General features: G+C 40.9%; 1 protein-coding gene across 1 annotated transcript in view; it reads left to right on the top strand.

The window, feature by feature from the left end:
- Positions 1 to 19,036, top strand: part of WDFY4 (WDFY family member 4) — a 146,380-nt gene that overhangs the window by 24,038 nt on the left and 103,306 nt on the right. Inside the window, exons 12-19 of the mRNA XM_082310287.1 lie at positions 295 to 905; positions 4,580 to 4,673; positions 11,292 to 11,506; positions 13,624 to 13,736; positions 14,695 to 14,902; positions 15,177 to 15,253; positions 15,957 to 16,175; positions 17,492 to 17,676. Of these exons, the coding sequence (XP_082166413.1) occupies positions 295 to 905; positions 4,580 to 4,673; positions 11,292 to 11,506; positions 13,624 to 13,736; positions 14,695 to 14,902; positions 15,177 to 15,253; positions 15,957 to 16,175; positions 17,492 to 17,676 (1,722 nt within the window). The remainder of the gene's footprint in view (positions 1 to 294; positions 906 to 4,579; positions 4,674 to 11,291; positions 11,507 to 13,623; positions 13,737 to 14,694; positions 14,903 to 15,176; positions 15,254 to 15,956; positions 16,176 to 17,491; positions 17,677 to 19,036) is intronic.

The raw sequence follows: 19,036 nt of genomic DNA, 5'->3' as shown, positions 1-19,036 counted from the left end.
TTATTCCTGTGAGTACTATTCCCTACCTGTCAGGCTGACTCCATGGGTTGCTCCTGAGGGTGCATTCAAATCTTGGTTGTTTGACCCATTGTGTATAAGGGGGAAGGGAGGAAGAGAAAAGTTGTGCAGTAGTGACCTTTACTTTGACTAACTTTTTCTTTTTTTTCTTCAAAATTTCACTGAAATTTCAGTGAAAGAATTTTGGTGCAAACTTGGAATTTTAAAATATTCTGAAGCTTCTTTTTCGCTTGGTTTAAGTGCTTCTTTTGTCTCCTTTCTTCCCGATGTTTGTAGTCACTCCTGAGGATACTGGAGAGTCCCAAGAGCCATTCAGCTTTCAGAACCTGCAGTGGATTCAATGGACTCCTGTCCCTTCTCTCAGACATGGAAGGTGCATTGCAGGACCCTCCATCTGGGCTGTGGACAGCAGTTGGGCAGAATTGCATATTGGAGCTTGTTTTCTACACACTTCAGGGGATAACAGCAGCCCTGCACCTGGACCCTGTCAACAGCAACTTCTTCCAGAGGAATGGTCTTTTTGAAAAGATGGCAGAAGATCTCGGGTCACTTGGATGCTTCTGGACACAAGGGGAATGGCAAATCCCTCTGAGCCTTGAGAAGACAAGGACGTTTGCAGAATTCTTGGATGCAGCTTTCTGCTCTTCAGAACCTTTCCCAATGTGGCTAAAGAACTGCATATGGATTCTAAATTTTCTTGATCACATGGTCAAAGGAACCCTCCATCTGGAGAGCTACTGCAAGGAGAGAAAGCCAGAGATGGGAGAGGCATCAAGAGATGATCAGGAGGCACTCCAAGCTCAAGAAGAGCACCCCGTTGCTTTCAAAAGACCAGGCAACAAATTACCAGCCTCCGCCTACAGGCTAAGGGATAACCCTGAAGAGAAGTAAGTCTTTATTTACTACAGGAAATATAGTGGGAAGACTGGTATCTGCGTTTTATATGGTAGTAAACTGAGGTAAGGTGTGACATAACCTGCGTAGAACAAGCACATCAGTGCCACAGTCCCAACTCCCAGGCCTCCAGACAGCAGAAATCGCCTCTTTTTGAAAGGTAAATGAAGGTAAACATTGGGGCATAAGTGTTCAGTGGAGCAGTGGGACACAGAGCCCTGAGAGCTGCAGAGTTTGTGCTGAAGGTTCTGACACATGCAATGTGGGAGCAGAACTGAGCTCTAAGGAAAGAGTTGCTGGGACTTGAAGCTTGCATTTAGTCTCTGCTTGAATTTGCCCTGATCAATTTTGACTTTTTCAATTATGTGGAAAACTGTTTCCAGTCACCTGATACATTAAAAAATAAAAACTCTTATTTTGAATTCTCCCTCATGCTTGTGTGTCCTGGCACATGTGTACAGACACATACTCTCACTCATTTACTCATATAGCTGAAATTGAGAAAATTGGAAAAGGGATAGTAATGCTGCCTGCCTCATATAATGAAGGATTATATCAAAATATATATCCTTTGCAGGAAGGAAAGACTACACCAGAAATCAACGTAGCTGTCAGCTGTGAGTCAATTCTGAATAACTTAAATTTCATAACTTGTGAAATCTTCTGCCCCTTCATGAGTCTGTAGCTTTATCTTGGATCTCTCAGTCCTTTTCTCAAAAATGTTTCTGGTTGGAGTTATGCTTAAAAACGCTAAGTTTATAACTGTGAGATTCCTTCAGCCCTTATTGTAGGTTATTCCACAGTCATCTTCCAGGTTTAAAGACCAAGTCATTCGGTCTGCCACTCGTAGCTAGCAGTCACTGAAGTCAGCAGAACTTTTTTCCCTGAGTACAGAGACAGGCTGAGTAAGTATTTCTGGTCATATTTGTACTTGTTTGAAGCAACTAGAAAAACCTGCAGTAGATTTCTTTGTTCCTTGTGTAACTGATTTTAAAATAGTCATGGGGATGTTTGCTCCCTGTTACCACTCTTCAAATTACACTGGAAGCTTCTGGTTAGATACTCAGTGCTGGTGAGAGGACTTGGTGGCTGAGGAGGAATGAATGCTCTTTTCAAAGTGGATCTTCCTAGCCCCATTTGGGAGAACGTCAGTCAGTGCGCGGAGAGTGTATGAATCGTGGTGGTTGTGCGAAGTCCACAGCCTGTAGCTTAAGTGTGTGTATAAGGGAGGCCCAGGGAAGATAAGGGAGAAAGAGTAGATCAGTGCAATGCTGGGAAGGGTATGGCTCTGTCTTCTGCTTGTTTTTCTCAAGTTACTAGATCTGAAACATAAAGCAAGGCTTCCTAGGTCCTTGTGTTGTTTTGCTGGCTGAGCTGTGAGGCTGTGCAGTAACTGAATGAATACCACTTGTAGAGAATGTACCACTCCTCTTTGGGAGGGAAGCCCCTCTTCATGCCCACCCTAGCAGAATGGCTGCTGCAGCTGCTGTTACCGCAGACTCACCATGCTAATGGCTCTTCAGGTTCTTTGCAGCATCTCATTTTGTCCCCAAACCCTCTTATTTGTCTTATTTTTAAGTAGCAGCCAGTGCACAGCAGATTTGGGATTCACGCCATGATACTGGTGGGGTAGATGGAGTGGAATCATGGGGGTGATGGGATAGCCCTGAGACAGGAGTGTGAGAGATGGGATATTTGCAGGAGTGAGGAGTTGCTACATGGAAACAGCTTTTGTACTAAGACAAGCCAGAAAATGAGGTCCTCTTGGAAAACCACAGAGAAGGCTGAAGATACGGCTTATATAATATTCTTAGAGGGGAGCAAGTAAGCATTGCTGGCAGGGAAGTTGAGGTGTGGTTTGATGCTGGTCAGGGACTCTGGGTTTTCCTTCTTTGTTCTTCCTTTTTAACAGCCCTGGAGAGTGCTAAACCTGCCAGGCAGTGCCCCAAAATAAGAGAACATCTCCTTATAGTTATGGCAATATCTTCACCATTTCATGATTCTATTTATTTTTTTAAAGGATCACTTTCTATTATTGTCTTCTGATATTCACATTTTGTTAGCTCACATTTTACTTTTACTACACATCATATGGGTTATAAAAAAAAAAATTGTCTATATGAAAGAAAAATTTTGAGGTTCGGAGGTAACCATATTTCTTCATTGCTTAAGTCTTTAGGAAAACTGCTGTATGTTAGGAGAACTGGGCACACTGCCTGGCAATGTATTTTTACAATGTTAGAGATGGAAGTTTGAATTGAATTGAAAGTTTGGGAAGTCAGTCCTTGAATACAGTGGCTTAGTTTAAAACTGAACTTGCTCTGGGGAGCACAGCCGCAGCAGGAAAACAGACTGAAATTTCAATGCTATTGATTCTAGTGGGCCTGGATTTCTCTCTTTAAAGGTGGTTAGGGTTTTTTGGGAGAGATGGGAGGAGAGCATATTTTCAGTCTGTGCTTTTTTCTTGTTTGGCATTTAAAAACTCACCCACATTCATGTCAAGTACAGGTGTGTGTGTCCACACTAGAGCCACTGCTGCAGTAAGTATTTATACCAGATCTGATTTTGATTCATTACACAGAAAATATTGCAAATGAGCAATTTCTTTGAAAGTCTTTCTTGAGGGTGCAGTAAGAATTATTTGTCACTGTGTGGCAGTGTGCTACACATTACTCCCTGCTCTGATGTGTCAGATGAGCCTTTTTACAAGTGGCTAACATGTTAATTACAGCTTTTTTACTCTTCTTTAGGTCCCTTGTAAAAGCTTTTTTCTATGTTCACTTTTACTTGTACCCTTTGTTTTATACACTCCATAAAGCATATCTGCTTTATTTTTCCAGTCTAATTATGGCTGTTAGATGTTGCCTTCGCTTTTCTCATGAAATCTATTTGGGACAGATGTTTCTGATAGTGCACATCGTAACTCTGGTTCAGAGGTGCACTCAGAAATGCTGATGATACTCTGAACATGACGAGCCTGCAGTGCCTAAACTAGAGTTAATGCTATGCTGTGGCTTCATTTTGAGATGTATCTGACCTCTAGCCTGCATCATGGCATAAGCAGATGATCTCTGTGGTAACTCTGATGCCTCAGTTCCTTCCTGTGCCTCAATGTGCAAAGGTGATAAGTGGCAAAAATGAAAACTGGTGGGGAAGCACAGATATTTAACTTTCTTTTACTAGTTTAAGCAGGTTCTGGTGTTGGAAGGGAGGCATACTGATTTCATCAAGATTGTCTCATCTTTGCTTATTGCTATTATGGTTTGAAAGTACTGAAGTTATTGTCTGATTAAAGTTACAGACTGCTTGAAAATAGAAAATATAACACTAGTTCTGGGCTGATGCATCAGAGAGATCCCTCTGGTTGTCTGTTCTCTGTGCTGCAAGTACCTTCAAAGGCAAAGTTTGTTTAAAGAGGCTGCTGCACATCTTTGAATGTACAGGTCCCTGAGATGTGAGCTCATGAGCAGGTTATGTCCTGTCTTTGTTACTCTAAGGAGGCTTCCAGCTGTTCCAGGTCATCTGTATTGTTTGCTTAGTTTCAAATGCTGAGCCTGGTTACTGCTAGGAGGATTTAATGCTGCACTCTTCTGGAACATTGCTGGACCCTCTTTGCTACTGTTAATGATAATTATGATGATAAGTCTTGTGCATCTTTTTCCTGAAGGTGGCAAGTGGGAGACTGCGCCATTGTACATCCAGGTGCTGTCTGTGTTATGGTGAGGTTGCTGCCAAAGCTGTACAAAGAGGGACACTCTCAGGTGAGTCTGAACATATCAAAGTGTCATCTAAACAGTGTCTACTACTTTTCTGTAGCTTCATTTCCAAGAACTGCTTACTCTTTGCAGCTGTGGAAGTACTAAAATTTACCTAGAACACTGGCAGGAGGAACAGCACAAATTTCACTGAGTGAACAGATATAAGAACAACAAAGGCTCTTGGCTATCAGTTTGACTAAGTGTTTCTATACCTGTCTGATGCAATGCGTGGGTCTTGGTCCCAGAGTACTTACTGCAAAGGCACAAGTGTAGAAGTCCCTTGAAAATTGTTTAAAATACTGCTAATGGACCTAGCCACCAGAACAGTCTGGCTCTTTAGGCCTAACAGTCCATAAACTTTCAGTGCAGCTTAGAATCTGCTTTGCTTTGTCAAACCTTCCATACACACACCTGCTCTGAACAAGCATATTGTATCTGCTATCTGATCCAAAATACTTGAACACAGTTAAAGTACATACGGAGGGATTGAAATAAAACCAGATTGTTCATCCGGAGCTATGGAAGGTGGGAGTGCAATTAACTGCTGGCACATCCCAACTCTGTGTAGCAGAACTAAGCCACCAGCTAGTGAAATTTTGTTAATTACAGTAATTAATTTCTGAAAAACAAGTAGAAGAGTTAATAACACTTTCTCTCATCCAATTAAGTAACTATTGGGGTTAGCTTTAGGGCTGAGCTCTACGAGAAAGTCTCTCAGACCCTCAGTAGATGGCAGTGTTCTTAAAAATATGAAGTGCTAGAGCACAAATTCCAGCAATTTCAGTTCTGTATTTAATTGTGTTAATCTTTTCTTCCTTTCTCACTCCTTTTTTCTTAATCAACAAGAAATTATTACTGATGGTGGTTTTTTAGTATTGCTGTTGTGAATAGGATTGCCCCAGGTAAAATGAGACCACTGTCATATGGGGTCCTGAGTCAGACTCTGGCTAGGAGTTAACACATGTCCTGAAGAGTTTTTTCATCAAATGACCCACAAAAAGAATAGAGGAAAAATAGAATTTTTCTGACTAATTCTATTTAAAAGTGGGTGAGAGAATGAGTGGAACCTCATGTCCCATAGCTTGGGCAGCTCACTGATGCTGTCAGGTAGTGACGGAAAAGGCTGGACTTTAGTACCTTTAATCATAACATGTACTACTGCATGAACCCTTGTGAAACAAGATGCTACTTGGAAGATGGGACTCAGGCAAGATCTGATGCAAAAGGTAGACATCAATGACGAGTGAAGAGGAGGTACTTGGTAGAAGGTAATAACTGAAGGAATTTCCCTTTGAATAGATATATTCTGTCCCAAACAGGGTACTGTTCTTTCCTTTAGTGCGACAGTGTTTGACAGCTATATGAGAGATGAAATAATTTCTCTGTGGATGGAGCTTTTTTAACTGCAGACTTTCATTCAAGGGCTTCTTGCTCTGAGTTTAATACTGAGTCAAATAGTACATTTTTTAGGAGCAATGGTGAAGAACAGACAGTAACTCATCTCTTTCTGCTTGTTTTAATGATATGATAGATCTTTTAGGCCCAGGTATTCATGGGTAATCTGGAAAAATCTTCAGAATCAGTTCAGGTCACGTGCAAATCCTTTGCTTTCACAGAAATGGCAAAGAGAAAGCACTGCTTTTACAGAAACATTAATAGAACTCAATAAAATTAATGTACTTTAATTCTGACCCTCAGAGATAATATCCATTTCCTGCCAAATTTGCTGCTTCTCAGTGACCTTTGTCAGACCCAAGCAGTGATGAGCTGAAGCAATGCTGAGCCTGTCAGCATAGAAAAAACATTAACAGACAGTAAAACAGGTGGTCTTGCACTTCAGCCATTTCTTCTGAGTGTCTACAATGACAATTAAAAGCTGAGGAGAATAGATTTGTGATTGTATATTACTGTCATTCCCAGGTATGATCAAAAATCATTTGAATGTCATATGTGTATGAAAATTTGCTTAAAAGCCTTAAAACCCCCCAAGAGACAGTAAACTGTATTTAGAAGATATTGCTCATGTTCATGCCTAGGACTGGTACTAAGCCAGTGTGCATCAAACTGCATACAGTTTGACAAAATACAAGGTGGATTTTCCTTTTATTAATATGCTGCCTGTTCAGTGATGAAAGATTAGCATTGTCACGTGTTTCAAAAACTAAGTACAAGTGAGACAAGTTAACATCCACTTTAGATATGTGGCTCAAGATATTCACAGATTCCCCTCAGACACATCTCATTCTTGTCTGGCATTTTGGAACTGGGGCTTTTAAGACTCCAGGGTGTCATGCCAGATCTATTCCATTTGCAATGTCAAATAAGGAGATCTCCTAGATCTGATGAGATTGGGTAAGGAAAGAAAAGAACTTTTGAGAAGAGACTCAAAGCATGATTCAGTTCTCTGGCATCACCCTGGCAGGTTTCTTGTGAGTATGGACAAAAAAATCCTCATGTGATTCATTATGTAAATTATCTGTACTTTTGTTAAATAATATTATTGCTGCTACAGTTGGATTTGTCATCTGTTTTTATCTGTGTCTCTCCTATGATGAACTGCTGTCATATTCACTGTTGTAAAACTAAAACGTGTATCAATAAGTACTTTGCACCCTTTTAAAACATCCCTGTTTTAAATTTAGCCTAAACTAGTTGTTCTCACTGCAGACGTTAACAGCATAACACTTTCCAAGTATTTGTACTTCTTAAAAATGTAAATTCTTTCTAAACTGAAAAGGTCTCTAACATATTTAGATATGGCCCACAGAAGACTCCACGACATTTGAGATTTGTCTGCCTTCAGACATATAGTACTAATATCACTGCTAATGTAACTAACTGTTGATATCACAGTGAATTCCTAAATTACTGCACTGCATTATCTGCACAAGGAAATTCTTTGGGTATTTGGCCAGAGCTTAATTCTCCTTGGGTTGTGCAGCCAAGACTTTGGGAGAAAGGAAAGGAGAATGGACAAGAATTCTGGTAGGAGGAAGGAGACTAGAAACACCCTGGCAGTGGGTCCTCCAGCCTGGGCTGGTAGCTGAAGGTCAGCTCTTTCCCCTGAGCACTTTCCTGCAGGCTTTGCTCCAGCCTTGTCTCCTGGGGGATTTTTCTTTGCTGAGCCTGTTCTGATTACTGCACAACTTTTTTTTTTTTTTTTACAGAAAATGCACAGCCTGTCTGCTTTTTCTTTTCCAAGGTTATTTTTGGGCTTTTAGTAAGAAGTTGGCTTGTTCATTGATCAATCTACTTCTGAAGCTTTCACTGTTTATACAGACCAAGCAATTTTCCTTCTGTGCTTCCAACTCCACAGCCTGTCCTTTTATTTGTCCTGTTTCTCTTGCTATTCACTTTCTCCTTAAAAAGCAGCCAGTGTCTCTGAAGTTGCACTAACATCTTGGTAATGTACCCTGGATTGAAGAGATAGGAACTCTGCCAAGAATACCTGGCTAACTATACTGAAGATAATTTTCTACTTTGTCTTGTTTTTCATGCAATCGTATCATTTATAAGGTGGCACACAGAGACAGCTTTGCCTTCCTCTCAGGTGTCTGATGAAGATCATATTATAGTACTGCACAGTAGCTTAGAAAAATGAGGAGGAGACACTACATTCAGCCAATACTGGGAAAAAAAAAATACTGCAACTTAATGTAATTTGGCAAGCAAGAGGTCTGTCAGACCACAGAATTAACAAAAGGATTCTTAACATTACAAAGAGATTTTGTTGCTTGGCTTCAAACGGTCAAGACTTGCTAGTATATTTTCTCTAGAAGGCAATAGTAGCCCTGGTATTCATATGAGGAAAGCTCTGTAGCTTCTCTCACACGTAAGCTGTACCAAGGGAAAATGTGAAAAGCCTCATGGAGATGACATAATTTATGTGAGGCATTTAACTAGGCCCTATCTAGGTCATGTTTTTGGAAAAGCAGAAACAGTTCACAGTTCACAGTGCTTTTTTCCCTGTCTACTTGCAAGGAGTGCATGAACACAAGTTATTCTGTAACTCTGTAAAACCAGTTATACATACTGTCAGCAAAGTAAGTTTTGCTTGTTAAGGGCAGCGGCTGAGAGTTAATCAGCAAAATATTGTGACAGAATGGCAATGTGCTTGCAGCTGGGACCTATGCATCAGGAATTTGGGCCGTGATGAATTTATGAATTACTTATTTTTGATAACATTTTAAGGAAAAATAATTGCACAGGTGATTTTCAGAAGTGGAGTCAAACTCTCTACAGACAGTGGGTTTTAAGCTGATGGATGTCTACATTTTCTTCTGAAAGCATGATTTAAAATCCTGGGTCACTTGGAACTTTTTGAAAGCACTACTTTCAATGCCCTGATTTCTTTATTAGTAAAATGAAATCTCTGTGGTATGTTAGGAGGTTAACTCTAATTTTCTATGAAGGGCTGCTACCTTTTCAAGTGAGAGGTGCTCCTGAGATTGAAAAGTAAGTTTGATTTTTGCAATTGCACACAGAATTATTATTACTACTATTATTATTATTATTATTATTATTATTATTATTATACCCAAGAAAATTACATCCTTTTGAAATGAACCCACACTGTCAAAGGTTCAAAGTTCTTGCTGATCTTAAACAGAGCATAAGCATTTTGAGGACTAATAACGGTGAATTAAATTCAGCTACCAAGTTTTGAAACTATGGACTCTTAGGAGAAAGAATCTGGGAACTACTTAAACAGATTGGGTGAACTGCTAGGTGACATTTTGCCCTTAAGACTCTAATCTGAGGCAGAGCTGTGAGCCCAACTACATTATAACTGCACCTTCAATATCCTGACTCATGGTGCAAGTAATATGTGTTAGGAAAATCAATCCATGCATATAGAAACACACAGCCTGGTTTCCTGGCCACCATTAATATTTCCACTAAAATCTTATTTTACTGGAACTAAGATCCATGAAAACAGCACGTTTTATTCAAAACAAGGCAATACTGGTATTGACAAAGCTGCTAAGCTAATGAATATAATCCATTTTTTGTATGCCATTATGCTTTTATTGGATTTATTTCAGAGTAAACGAGTAGTTTCACTTAGCCAAGACCTATGTCTTTCTCTGTTTTCATGTGGTTTTACACATCCAGATACTTTCCTGCATCCAGTCAAAAATGGAGTAAAATACTAATTAAAAGATCCAAAAAGTTATAAGTGAGGGTTTGATACAGTGTAGCAATAAGTGCCTCTCTGTGAAGAATAGTGTAGTTCGTTCTGGTGGGTGATTTCTGTATGTAATGAGATGCACAGTGAAATTGTGTCACTGAGAATGAACAGTCATTCAGAGAGAAGAAAATGTTATCCAAAGAACTCGCTCTTCAGATATCAAAAGTAGTAGTTGAGTTTACAAAAGCAATTTGCATGTTGCATTGGATGTGCTAGTATTATTGTCTAAGTGTTGCAACTGGGGCTTTTGGTTGCTATGCACTTTGAAAACAAATTGCTTGTTGGCTTTGCATTTTTCCTGTACTGGTTTTGAGTTTGGTCTGGGTGCAAAAGAGCTGAATTCCTCTTTACACTTAATAAGCTAGCTTATTCTGAATCCAGTGAAGTTGCTTCTCATTCATGTTATAAAATCAAATCCCAATGTCCTAATCTGCATGTATGCCACCATTGTTGTTCTTTTCTTTAAAAGTTTGCATAGATATTTCCTAGAAGATCATATGAGAAAGCCAAAGAGCTCTTGGGGGCGGGGAACATTTCATCTTTGTAAGATTTGTGTTTATGATGCACAGTTAGATTTATGTGAAATCTAGTTAGGTCAATGGGGTAGGCTCCATTCCTAATTGGGAACAAATTGCTTTAAAGATAATTTTTGAAAATTGAAATATTTCTTTAAGACCATTAAGAAGCAATAATGAAGTAAAGCTTCAATTCAGCAAAACATAGAATCATAGAATCATTAAGGTTGGAAAGGACCTCTGAGATCATCGAGCCCAACCTGTTAACCTAATTGTCTGGTCCACCTCTAAACCATGTCCCTAAGCACCACATCCACACGTTTTTTGAATACTTCCAGGGACTGTGATTGTACCACTTCCCTGGGCAGTCTGTTCCAATGCCTAACCACTCTCCTCATGAAGACATGTAGGGAAGTGTTTAAAAAAAAAAAAAACAAAAACAAAACACTTTAAAAATAAGTGTTTCATGACATTGCTAGATGCAGTTTTGTTTAAGAACAGTGCTTTTGGAGCGAAGAGTAGATCATGTCAATATGACTCTCCACATGCTTAATGTTAAATATATTCTGAGTTACTGTGTTGGTCTTGGAGTTTATGCCTAATAACCTGCCCTTGGTGATGGTTCCTTCTTTTGAATGAGAGCCAATTGTTCTCTTCCTTCACTACTGTAGTGTTCTGGCAGGAAAGCTGAACTGGGGATGGTTGAGCAGCTACTCAGATGGATATATGCACACTGTTCAAGTGCAGAGCTTTATAGAACCACCATGCAGTTGCACTTGAGCCTCTGGCCTTAGAGGCTTCATTTCTGGGCCAAATTTTTACACCCAGAGATTTGACAATTAAAAAAAAAAAAAATCAGTCACCATGTACAGTTTCAGTTCCAGCCCACTGACTTCAGTTCTGTGTCTGTTTCAGCTTTCACAGGAAATCCAATGTGCTGTTGTTGATCATATCCAGTCCCTGGTGAAGTCAGAGAAGAGCCGCCAGGTGATGTGTGGATCTGGCTTGCTGAGAACCATCATAACTTCCTGTCAGGATGCCTTCCGCAATGAGAGCCATCCACTGCATCTGCCCCTCACTAGAGTGTTTGAGAAGCTTGCATCGCAGGCTATTGAGCCAGATGTGTTAAGGTATCAGATTGTATCTAATGGAACCAATTTGCTTTAGTGGTGCAAGTTTTTTGCAAAGTTTGTGTAATAATTGGATACTTCATTTAGTGCTCTTATTCAGCAAGACTCTTAGCCTTTTGTTTCAAGTCTCAGTTAATACTACTCACATGCTGATCACAGGTTATATGCTTAAATGACTTACTGAAGATGGTATGAGTCCGTAGTGTTCTGCTGCATCATCTCTGCAGGCGTTGTAAAGCCATTTATGAATGGTAACTAATTAAGTAATTGCAAAACAACTAGGGTTATTCTTTCCTGGTATTCATATGGAGAAGCTGTTTCTTAAAGAGTAAAAGTGACTTTCCCTTAGCTCAGATCCATGTTAATGACAGATGCAGAAATAAGAAGTGTAGTCTTGTTTCTCAGTGTCTGTTGTTTCTACTTTGAGGATGTATTTTCTTCGTGAATGCTAACAAAAGCTAGGCATGAGAGTACCTAATAGAGATCAGTGCAGATGAAGTGGAAGATTAGATTTATTTTACTCAAAAACAGAACAGAATTTCTTAAAAAAAAACAAAACAAAACAAAAACCCATAGATTTTTTCTGATAAATTATTAGCATTCAAAAGTATTGCTGAAGAAAATAAACCTTTGATTTTTTTTCAATAGGAAAAAAAACACTCCCCTTGAAAGGTGAAGTGTAACGCAAAACAAATATTTGTGATGATACAATGGGAAACATTCCTTCTGGTTTATTTGGGATGTCTTTAAAATTTGGTATCCAACAAGAAATCATATAATCATAGAATAGTTTGCGTTGCAAGGGACCTTTAAAGGTCATCTAGTCCAAGCCCCCCTGCTATGAGCTGGGACATCTTCAACTAGATCAGGCTGCTCAGAGCCCCATCCAACCCGACCTTGAATGTTTCCAGGGATGGGGCATCTACCACCTTTCTGGGCAACCCATTCCAGTGTTTTACTACCCTCATCATAAAAAATTTCTTCCTTATATCTAGTCTAAATCTACCCCCTTTTAGCTTAAAACCATTACCCCTTGTCCTATCGTTACAGTCCCTGCTAAAAAGTCTGTCCCCATCTTTCTTTGAAGCCCCCTTTAAGTATTGAAAGGCCCCAATAAGGTGACCCCGCAGCCTTCTCCTCTCCAGGCTGAACAACCACAACTCTTTCAGCCTTTCCTCATAGCAGAGGTGTTCCATCCCTCTGATCATTTTTGTGGCCCTCCTCTGGACCCTCTCCAACAGGTCCATGTCCTTCCTGTACTGAGGACTCCAGAGCTGGATGCAATACTCCAGGTGGGGTCTCACCAGAGCAGAGTAGAGGGGCAGAACCACCTCCCTTGACCTGCTGCCATGCTTCTTTTGATGCAGCCCAGGATATGGTTGACTTTCTGGCTGCAAGCACACATTGCTGGCTCATGTCTAGCTTTTCATCCACCAGTACCCCTGAGTCCTTCTCCTCAGGGCTACTTTCAATCCCTTCATGCCCCAGCTGGTATTGATAACAGAGGTTGCCCTGACCCAGGTGCAGGACCTTGCACTTGTCCTTGTTGAACCTCATGAGGTTCACATGGGCCCACTTCTTGAGTTTGTCTAGGTCCCTCTGGATGGCATCCCATCCCTCAGGTGTGTCAACTGCACCACTCAGCTTGGTGTCATCTGCAAACTGGCTGAGAGTGCACTCGGTCCCACTCTCTGTCATTGATGAAGATATTAAACAGTACCAGTCCCAATACGGACCCCCAGGGGACACCACTTGTCACTGATCTCCATCTGGACATTGAGCCGTTGACCACCACCCTCTGGATGCGACCATCTAACACATTCCTCATCCATCGAACAGTCTGCCCATCAAATCCATATCTCTCCAATTTAGAGTGAAGGATGATGTGGGGGACCATGTCAAAGGCCTTACAGAAGTCCAGATAGATGACATCTGTAGCTCTTCCTTTGTCTGCTGATGTAGTCACTCCATCATAGAAGCCCACTGGGTTGGTCAGGCATAGAAAGAAAGTTGGTCTCCAGAGAGCTGAGCTGTATTTGCGTGGTTGCTATGACTCCAAAGTGTCTGGCTTGATTGTTTTCCTTTTTTTTGTTGCTTGCTTTCTTTTTTCATGTTAGGCAATTTCTTTGGCTGGGAGGTTCTCCACCCCTGCCTTCCAGGACCAGCACAAACAGGACTGAGGCCCTTACATGTCAGGGGAGTGATTCAGCTAACGCAGCTTGGAATGAAGGTAAGCACACAATGAACAGCCTGTTGCTGATACAGTGGCTGGGTTATAGATGTCTCTGTAATGACAGGAAACTGCTGTTGGAGTAGGTTGCTTCAAGACAGTCACAGTGAAAGTGGCATATGCCTGGGTGTTTTAGACTGGGTATTGCCCAGGTTGGGTGGTACCTGACCAACACTGAGAGCTGATCTAATGGCCAGCAGAGATCAAATTATAATACGTGTGCCGAAGCCAGATGCTGACATAGACTCAGACTTTGCTAGATCAGTCATGACAGCAATCTATAAAAATACTAATCGTATTCCACAATAGTGTCTTCTGGATTTGCAGTGTGTTTTCCCTGTGGTTTATAGCTAGAAATAAAGATGTGAATAAAGAGCACTGCTTTTTGTAATCCCTAGGATATTCTAGTAGTCTGCCTTGCTTATACAGACCATTTTCCATCCAAGTCCTTTCTCTGTTCTAATGTATTTGGAAGTGATAGGCTATAATAGTAGTATTTGGCACTTAAACTGTTCTCATGCCTATGAGACACCCAATACAGTGTGGTGCAAATTTGGGTCTTATGTTCTTTGCAGTTGTTCTTCAGATCCTCTCCCATGTGTTGGTTATAACTGTTCTGTTATGGCAGAATTGAATGGTCTGTGTACAAGAAAAATGGAACCAATGGGTCAGGAACCTTTTTTACTGGAGGTGAAGTTTGGAGCTGCCTGAAGATGTGTGGGGAGAAAATATGACTATCTCTTCTGTAAGCTCCTCTCTCCTGCCAGTCTCCTATTTTGAAATTCCTTCAGTGCAATATTTTTGTGTATTGCTGAGGATTTCTGCAGGCTGCTGAGGATGTTAGTTGAAGAGCATGCAGTGCTGTTCTTAGCAGTGATGAATTGAATATGGGCAAGGCCTGTGACTGAAAAAAGTATTGCAGACACTGATCTGGTTAGCCACTATGTTGATCTTGTAGGTTCGGAAGAGGATATGTCGGACAATAAAACTGATCCTCAGACAGTTGTGCCTGTCAGCAGCTCTCCTTGGGTGTCTAAGGGATCTGCATTGGCACTCCAGACTGCAATGAGTCTCATCTCCATGACATCACCTAGAAACTTCCAGCTCCGCAGCACTGCTTTGGCTCCATCATTTGTGGAGTTTGACATGTCTATGGAAGGATACGGGTATTACTGCTGTTGCTTTTCTCTTTAGCTGCTCTGCAGTCTCCAAGGCCTTATTCTGGACACAGCAACTAATCACTTCTCTTTCCATCTTAGTCAATCCTTGTGCCCTATCGCTGCCTTCCTTGCAGCAATGTTGCCAACCTATTTTGTTATTGTCTTATTGCTGACAGCCTAGACTCTGCCTTGCTACCATGATTCTGCCGTATTAAGTCACTGGTGACCTTCAGGGATGATTTTACGTTTCTGATGAATGTGTTCTTGCTTGCTTTTGTAGGTGTTTATACCTCCCTACCTTGGCCACTGTCATGGGACCGAGTGCAGAGCAATCTGTCTCAGGAGGAATTGGTGTGGGTAAGCACTTTGACTCACCTACAGCTTCCTGAAAGCACTGACTTTTCAGCCCCACTGAAAACATTCAACATTTGTAAGAAATGGCGGCAAATAAGCTGTGTGTTTCAATACGCTTCTGTCTCTGTGTCCCAGTCCAGCTCTGAGCTGTATAACTCAGACTGCTCACCAAAATGCAGTATCAGATGCAGCTTAATAGTATGATGCATTAACATTAGCAATACAAATTTAAAGCAGGCTGCTAAGAAAACAGTCTTAACATGCAAGAGCCACCAGATTTTAGGGTAATCTCCCATGGAAGGAATAGAAACTGTCACTTAACATGAGAAGGGATTCTCCTACACATCAAAATCCTCTATTGGGTGAACTGGGAAATGGCTGTACCTCTTGCTTACTAAATTTTGTGAACTCTGAGAAAACTTGTTTCTGGCTTAGTGCTTCCCAATTGATGAGCTCTGTGGCATGGGGATCTAGTAGTTATTTCTCATCAGTCAATTTTAGGTCGTTTATACATGTGCACACACTCAAAAGTGCAGTCTCTATGATATTGAAGGTAGGCAGTGAAATCTAATAGAACAGAACAGAAATGAAACCTCATATTCTAATGCTGGTTCTGGTTTGGGCTACAAATAAAATAGAAAGCAGTTTGCTAATGTCTGCACAGGGAAACCAACTTCCTTACTGCCTTTTTTTTTCCCACCTGCAGGCACCAGAATATTCCCTCCCTCAAGCGGTCTGACTCTCTCATGCTGGTTTCTGGTTAGCAAGTTTGGTTTGGTGCACAGCAGTCACCCACTCCGTTTCTTCACAGTCGTGAGGCACATGTCAAGAACAGAGCAAGAATTTGTTTGCTTTTCAGTAAGCTTCTTCCCACAGGACCGTTCTTTGGTCATTTCCACAGAAGAAGTGGAATTCCAGCCACTCGGTAAGGCTCTTCTCAGTCAAGCTGCAGTGCTGTCTCCTCTGATTATCTGGAATTTTTCTTTAACAAATTTCCTCTTCTTCTAAGTACCCAGGACATTAATGAGACTTTTTATCTCTTTGGTTTTCTTCTGGCAGCCTGTTGTGATTGTAATTCTTGGTCATATTTCAGTTTTAAGTTTGCTGTAGGCATTGAGAATTATTTTGTGGCCTGCAACATACGGGAAGGGTCTGGAGCACAAGTCTTACAGAAATGGGCTCAAGTTGTGCCAGGGGAGGTTTAGATTAGATATTAGGAAAAATTTCTTCTTGGAGAGAGTGGTTAGGCTTTGGAACAGACTGCCCAGGGAAGTGGTACAATCACAGTCCCTGGAAGTGTTCAAAAAACATGTGGATGTGGTGCTTAGGGACATGGTTTAGAGGTGGACCAGTTAGGTTAACAGGTTGGGCTCGATGATCTCAGAGGTCCTTTCCAATCTTAACGATTCTATGATTCTATAAAACTTACAGATATTCTGAGGAAAACTTTTGAATGTCAGTTATATGTTTGTGTGCCCTTGTGGGGACTGGACTTGAACTGGACTGGTCCCTGACTGTTCTGTGTGGCAGTAGGCAGGTTTGGAGAGTGGGACTGAGGAGCGTGGGAGTGATCTAGCTTCCTAATCAAACAGCTCATTTTCTCTCCTCACTTTTAGAATGTTTTCTATCATGCCAGCCTATTAATCTTTTTTCCTTGTTGACATTTATCCCTTTCTCCTTATTGAGTACAGTAGGTAATTCAAATGTGAATGTGATCAAACATTGCAGAGAGGTTGGGAATGGAGTCAGAATAGTAGCTGGGATTTTTTCATGCACAGCTGACATTGTGTGAGCGCTCTGATTCCCTTAGATGACGTTAAAAATCCCAGCTTGCCTGTTTTCATAAAAACTACAAATTAATGTAGAGTTTTATCATCTCATGAATTCACTATGAATTTTTTTCTGTGTCAGCTAACTCAGTGAATATTCTGAGGGATTCTCTTAGAGAATACGTTGGCTTTGTCCTCGTTCAGTCTAGTTTTTCATCATTGAGGCAGCCAGCAGGTGTTACTTGGGAGTATGGTACATTGTATGCCGGAGGGTCTTGAGTGTTGTGCAAGTCTCAGGTCCTGATAGTAGACCATCAGGGAATGTTTTAAAGACATTGAACAGAATAGCACCAAATCACTCTATACCCACAGAGAGTCATGTTCTTTGGGTCACATTTGATAGCTGTGTTCCAGAGGCAGGGGAAAGTGAGAGAGACTTTCTGTTGACTGCCCCCTGTTTCTGCTGTTACAGATATCATGGAACCTGAGGGTGAGGTCCTAAATCCCTCCCAATTTCCAGGGCAAGTCCAGTTTGGCTGTGGCAAGCTGCTGGTCACTGGCCAGTGGCATCATCTCACAGTAACAGTTGCTAAGGAAGCAAAGAAGAACTGCATTGTGTCAGCTTATATAAATGGTCAGATGCTTGGCTCTGCAAAGGTAAAGACTCTCTGCATAGATCTTGTGCCTGACATTTGCCTTTCATTGCTTTTCATTTTTCATCTCCCCATGCACATACCATGACTTTTCAGTATTAACCTGAGAGACTCAAAGCATGGTGATTTACATACATAAGATGTGCCACTCTGCACTGTGCGTGAGTGGAGTCAGAAATCCATACAAACCAGGGTGCATTTGTGCTGCTTTTCAGAAGTATGTTATCAGCTTATACTGATGCTTTGAACTAGTTCCTCCCTCCCCCCTCAGCATGCAGATAACCAGGGCAATTTTGAGTGGTTACACTCATCTGAGAGTTGGGGTTACCTAGTTTGCAGGTAGCTCAGGATTATGTTGATGAAATTCAGTTGTACTCCTAGGCCAAAATTTTCTGAATTGACTAGTGATTTTGAGGATCTCTCAGTTTACACCCAAGATTTGCAGAAGTTGTCAGCTATAAAAAGTACATCACATTAAGGTGTGACGAGAGAATGCTAAACCGAAGGTGCTTTGGATTTAGGCTAAAACCTGCAAAGGTGATGAGTTATGTGGGGACCCTCCATTTTTTAAGAAAGGCCTGGAAAAGGGAAAAGGTTGTAGAGAAACAAGCTTCTGTGACTGGCTAGCTCTTTGCAAGAATCCCAAGATGAATGGAACTTCCTCAAGCATCTTACATGGGCTTGTTTCAAGCTGTCCTCTTCCTGTTACACCTATTGAACAATCAGCTGATGAGTCAGTGGCCTTTTTCCACTGGCACTCTAAGCATTCAAGAACAGATAAATGTTCCTCAGGGTTAGTTGTTCAGTGTGTGAGATAGCTCTTGAATTAAAATAATACTTCTTTTTTGAGTTAATAGAAATGAAAGAAATGTTTCAATTAGGAGAAATTTGTAAACTTCAATGATATCAACTCATGAGTTCATTGCAAATATTGGTGTAGCTACTATTTCCCCTAACGTGCCATTTCTTGTGATCTTGTTGCATAGGTGTTAGTTTCAGGTTGCCTGAGGTATCACAAGAAAGCAATCCAAATGCACCTGAAGGGTTCATAATCTACAAGATAAATGAGAAGAGCCCCTGGTTTATATTATCATTATCATCATGCTCCTGGTTTTGAAGCCAATCTCAAATTATTTCTGAGATTTTATTTTTGGATTTTGAATGCTCCAGGCTGGCAATGTTGAAAATGCAGCCTGTTTCTACTGCAGCTCTGTTTGGTGTGGTGTTTTTTTGTTTCTGTTTTGGAATAGACTCCTTTTATTAGTTGAAACTTGTAACCTTGGTCGCTTCCCTCTTGTTCCCATATTTCAAATCAATCTCAACACATGCAAAGCTCACTTGTCTGTTTTATACTTCCCTTGTAA

The sequence above is a fragment of the Platalea leucorodia genome (assembly GCF_965183815.1).
Source record: "Platalea leucorodia genome assembly, chromosome: 4".
Classification (NCBI taxonomy): domain Eukaryota; kingdom Metazoa; phylum Chordata; class Aves; order Pelecaniformes; family Threskiornithidae; genus Platalea; species Platalea leucorodia.
The sequence above is the reverse complement of the archived record's forward strand: the minus strand, read 5'-3'. Positions and strand labels throughout refer to the sequence as shown.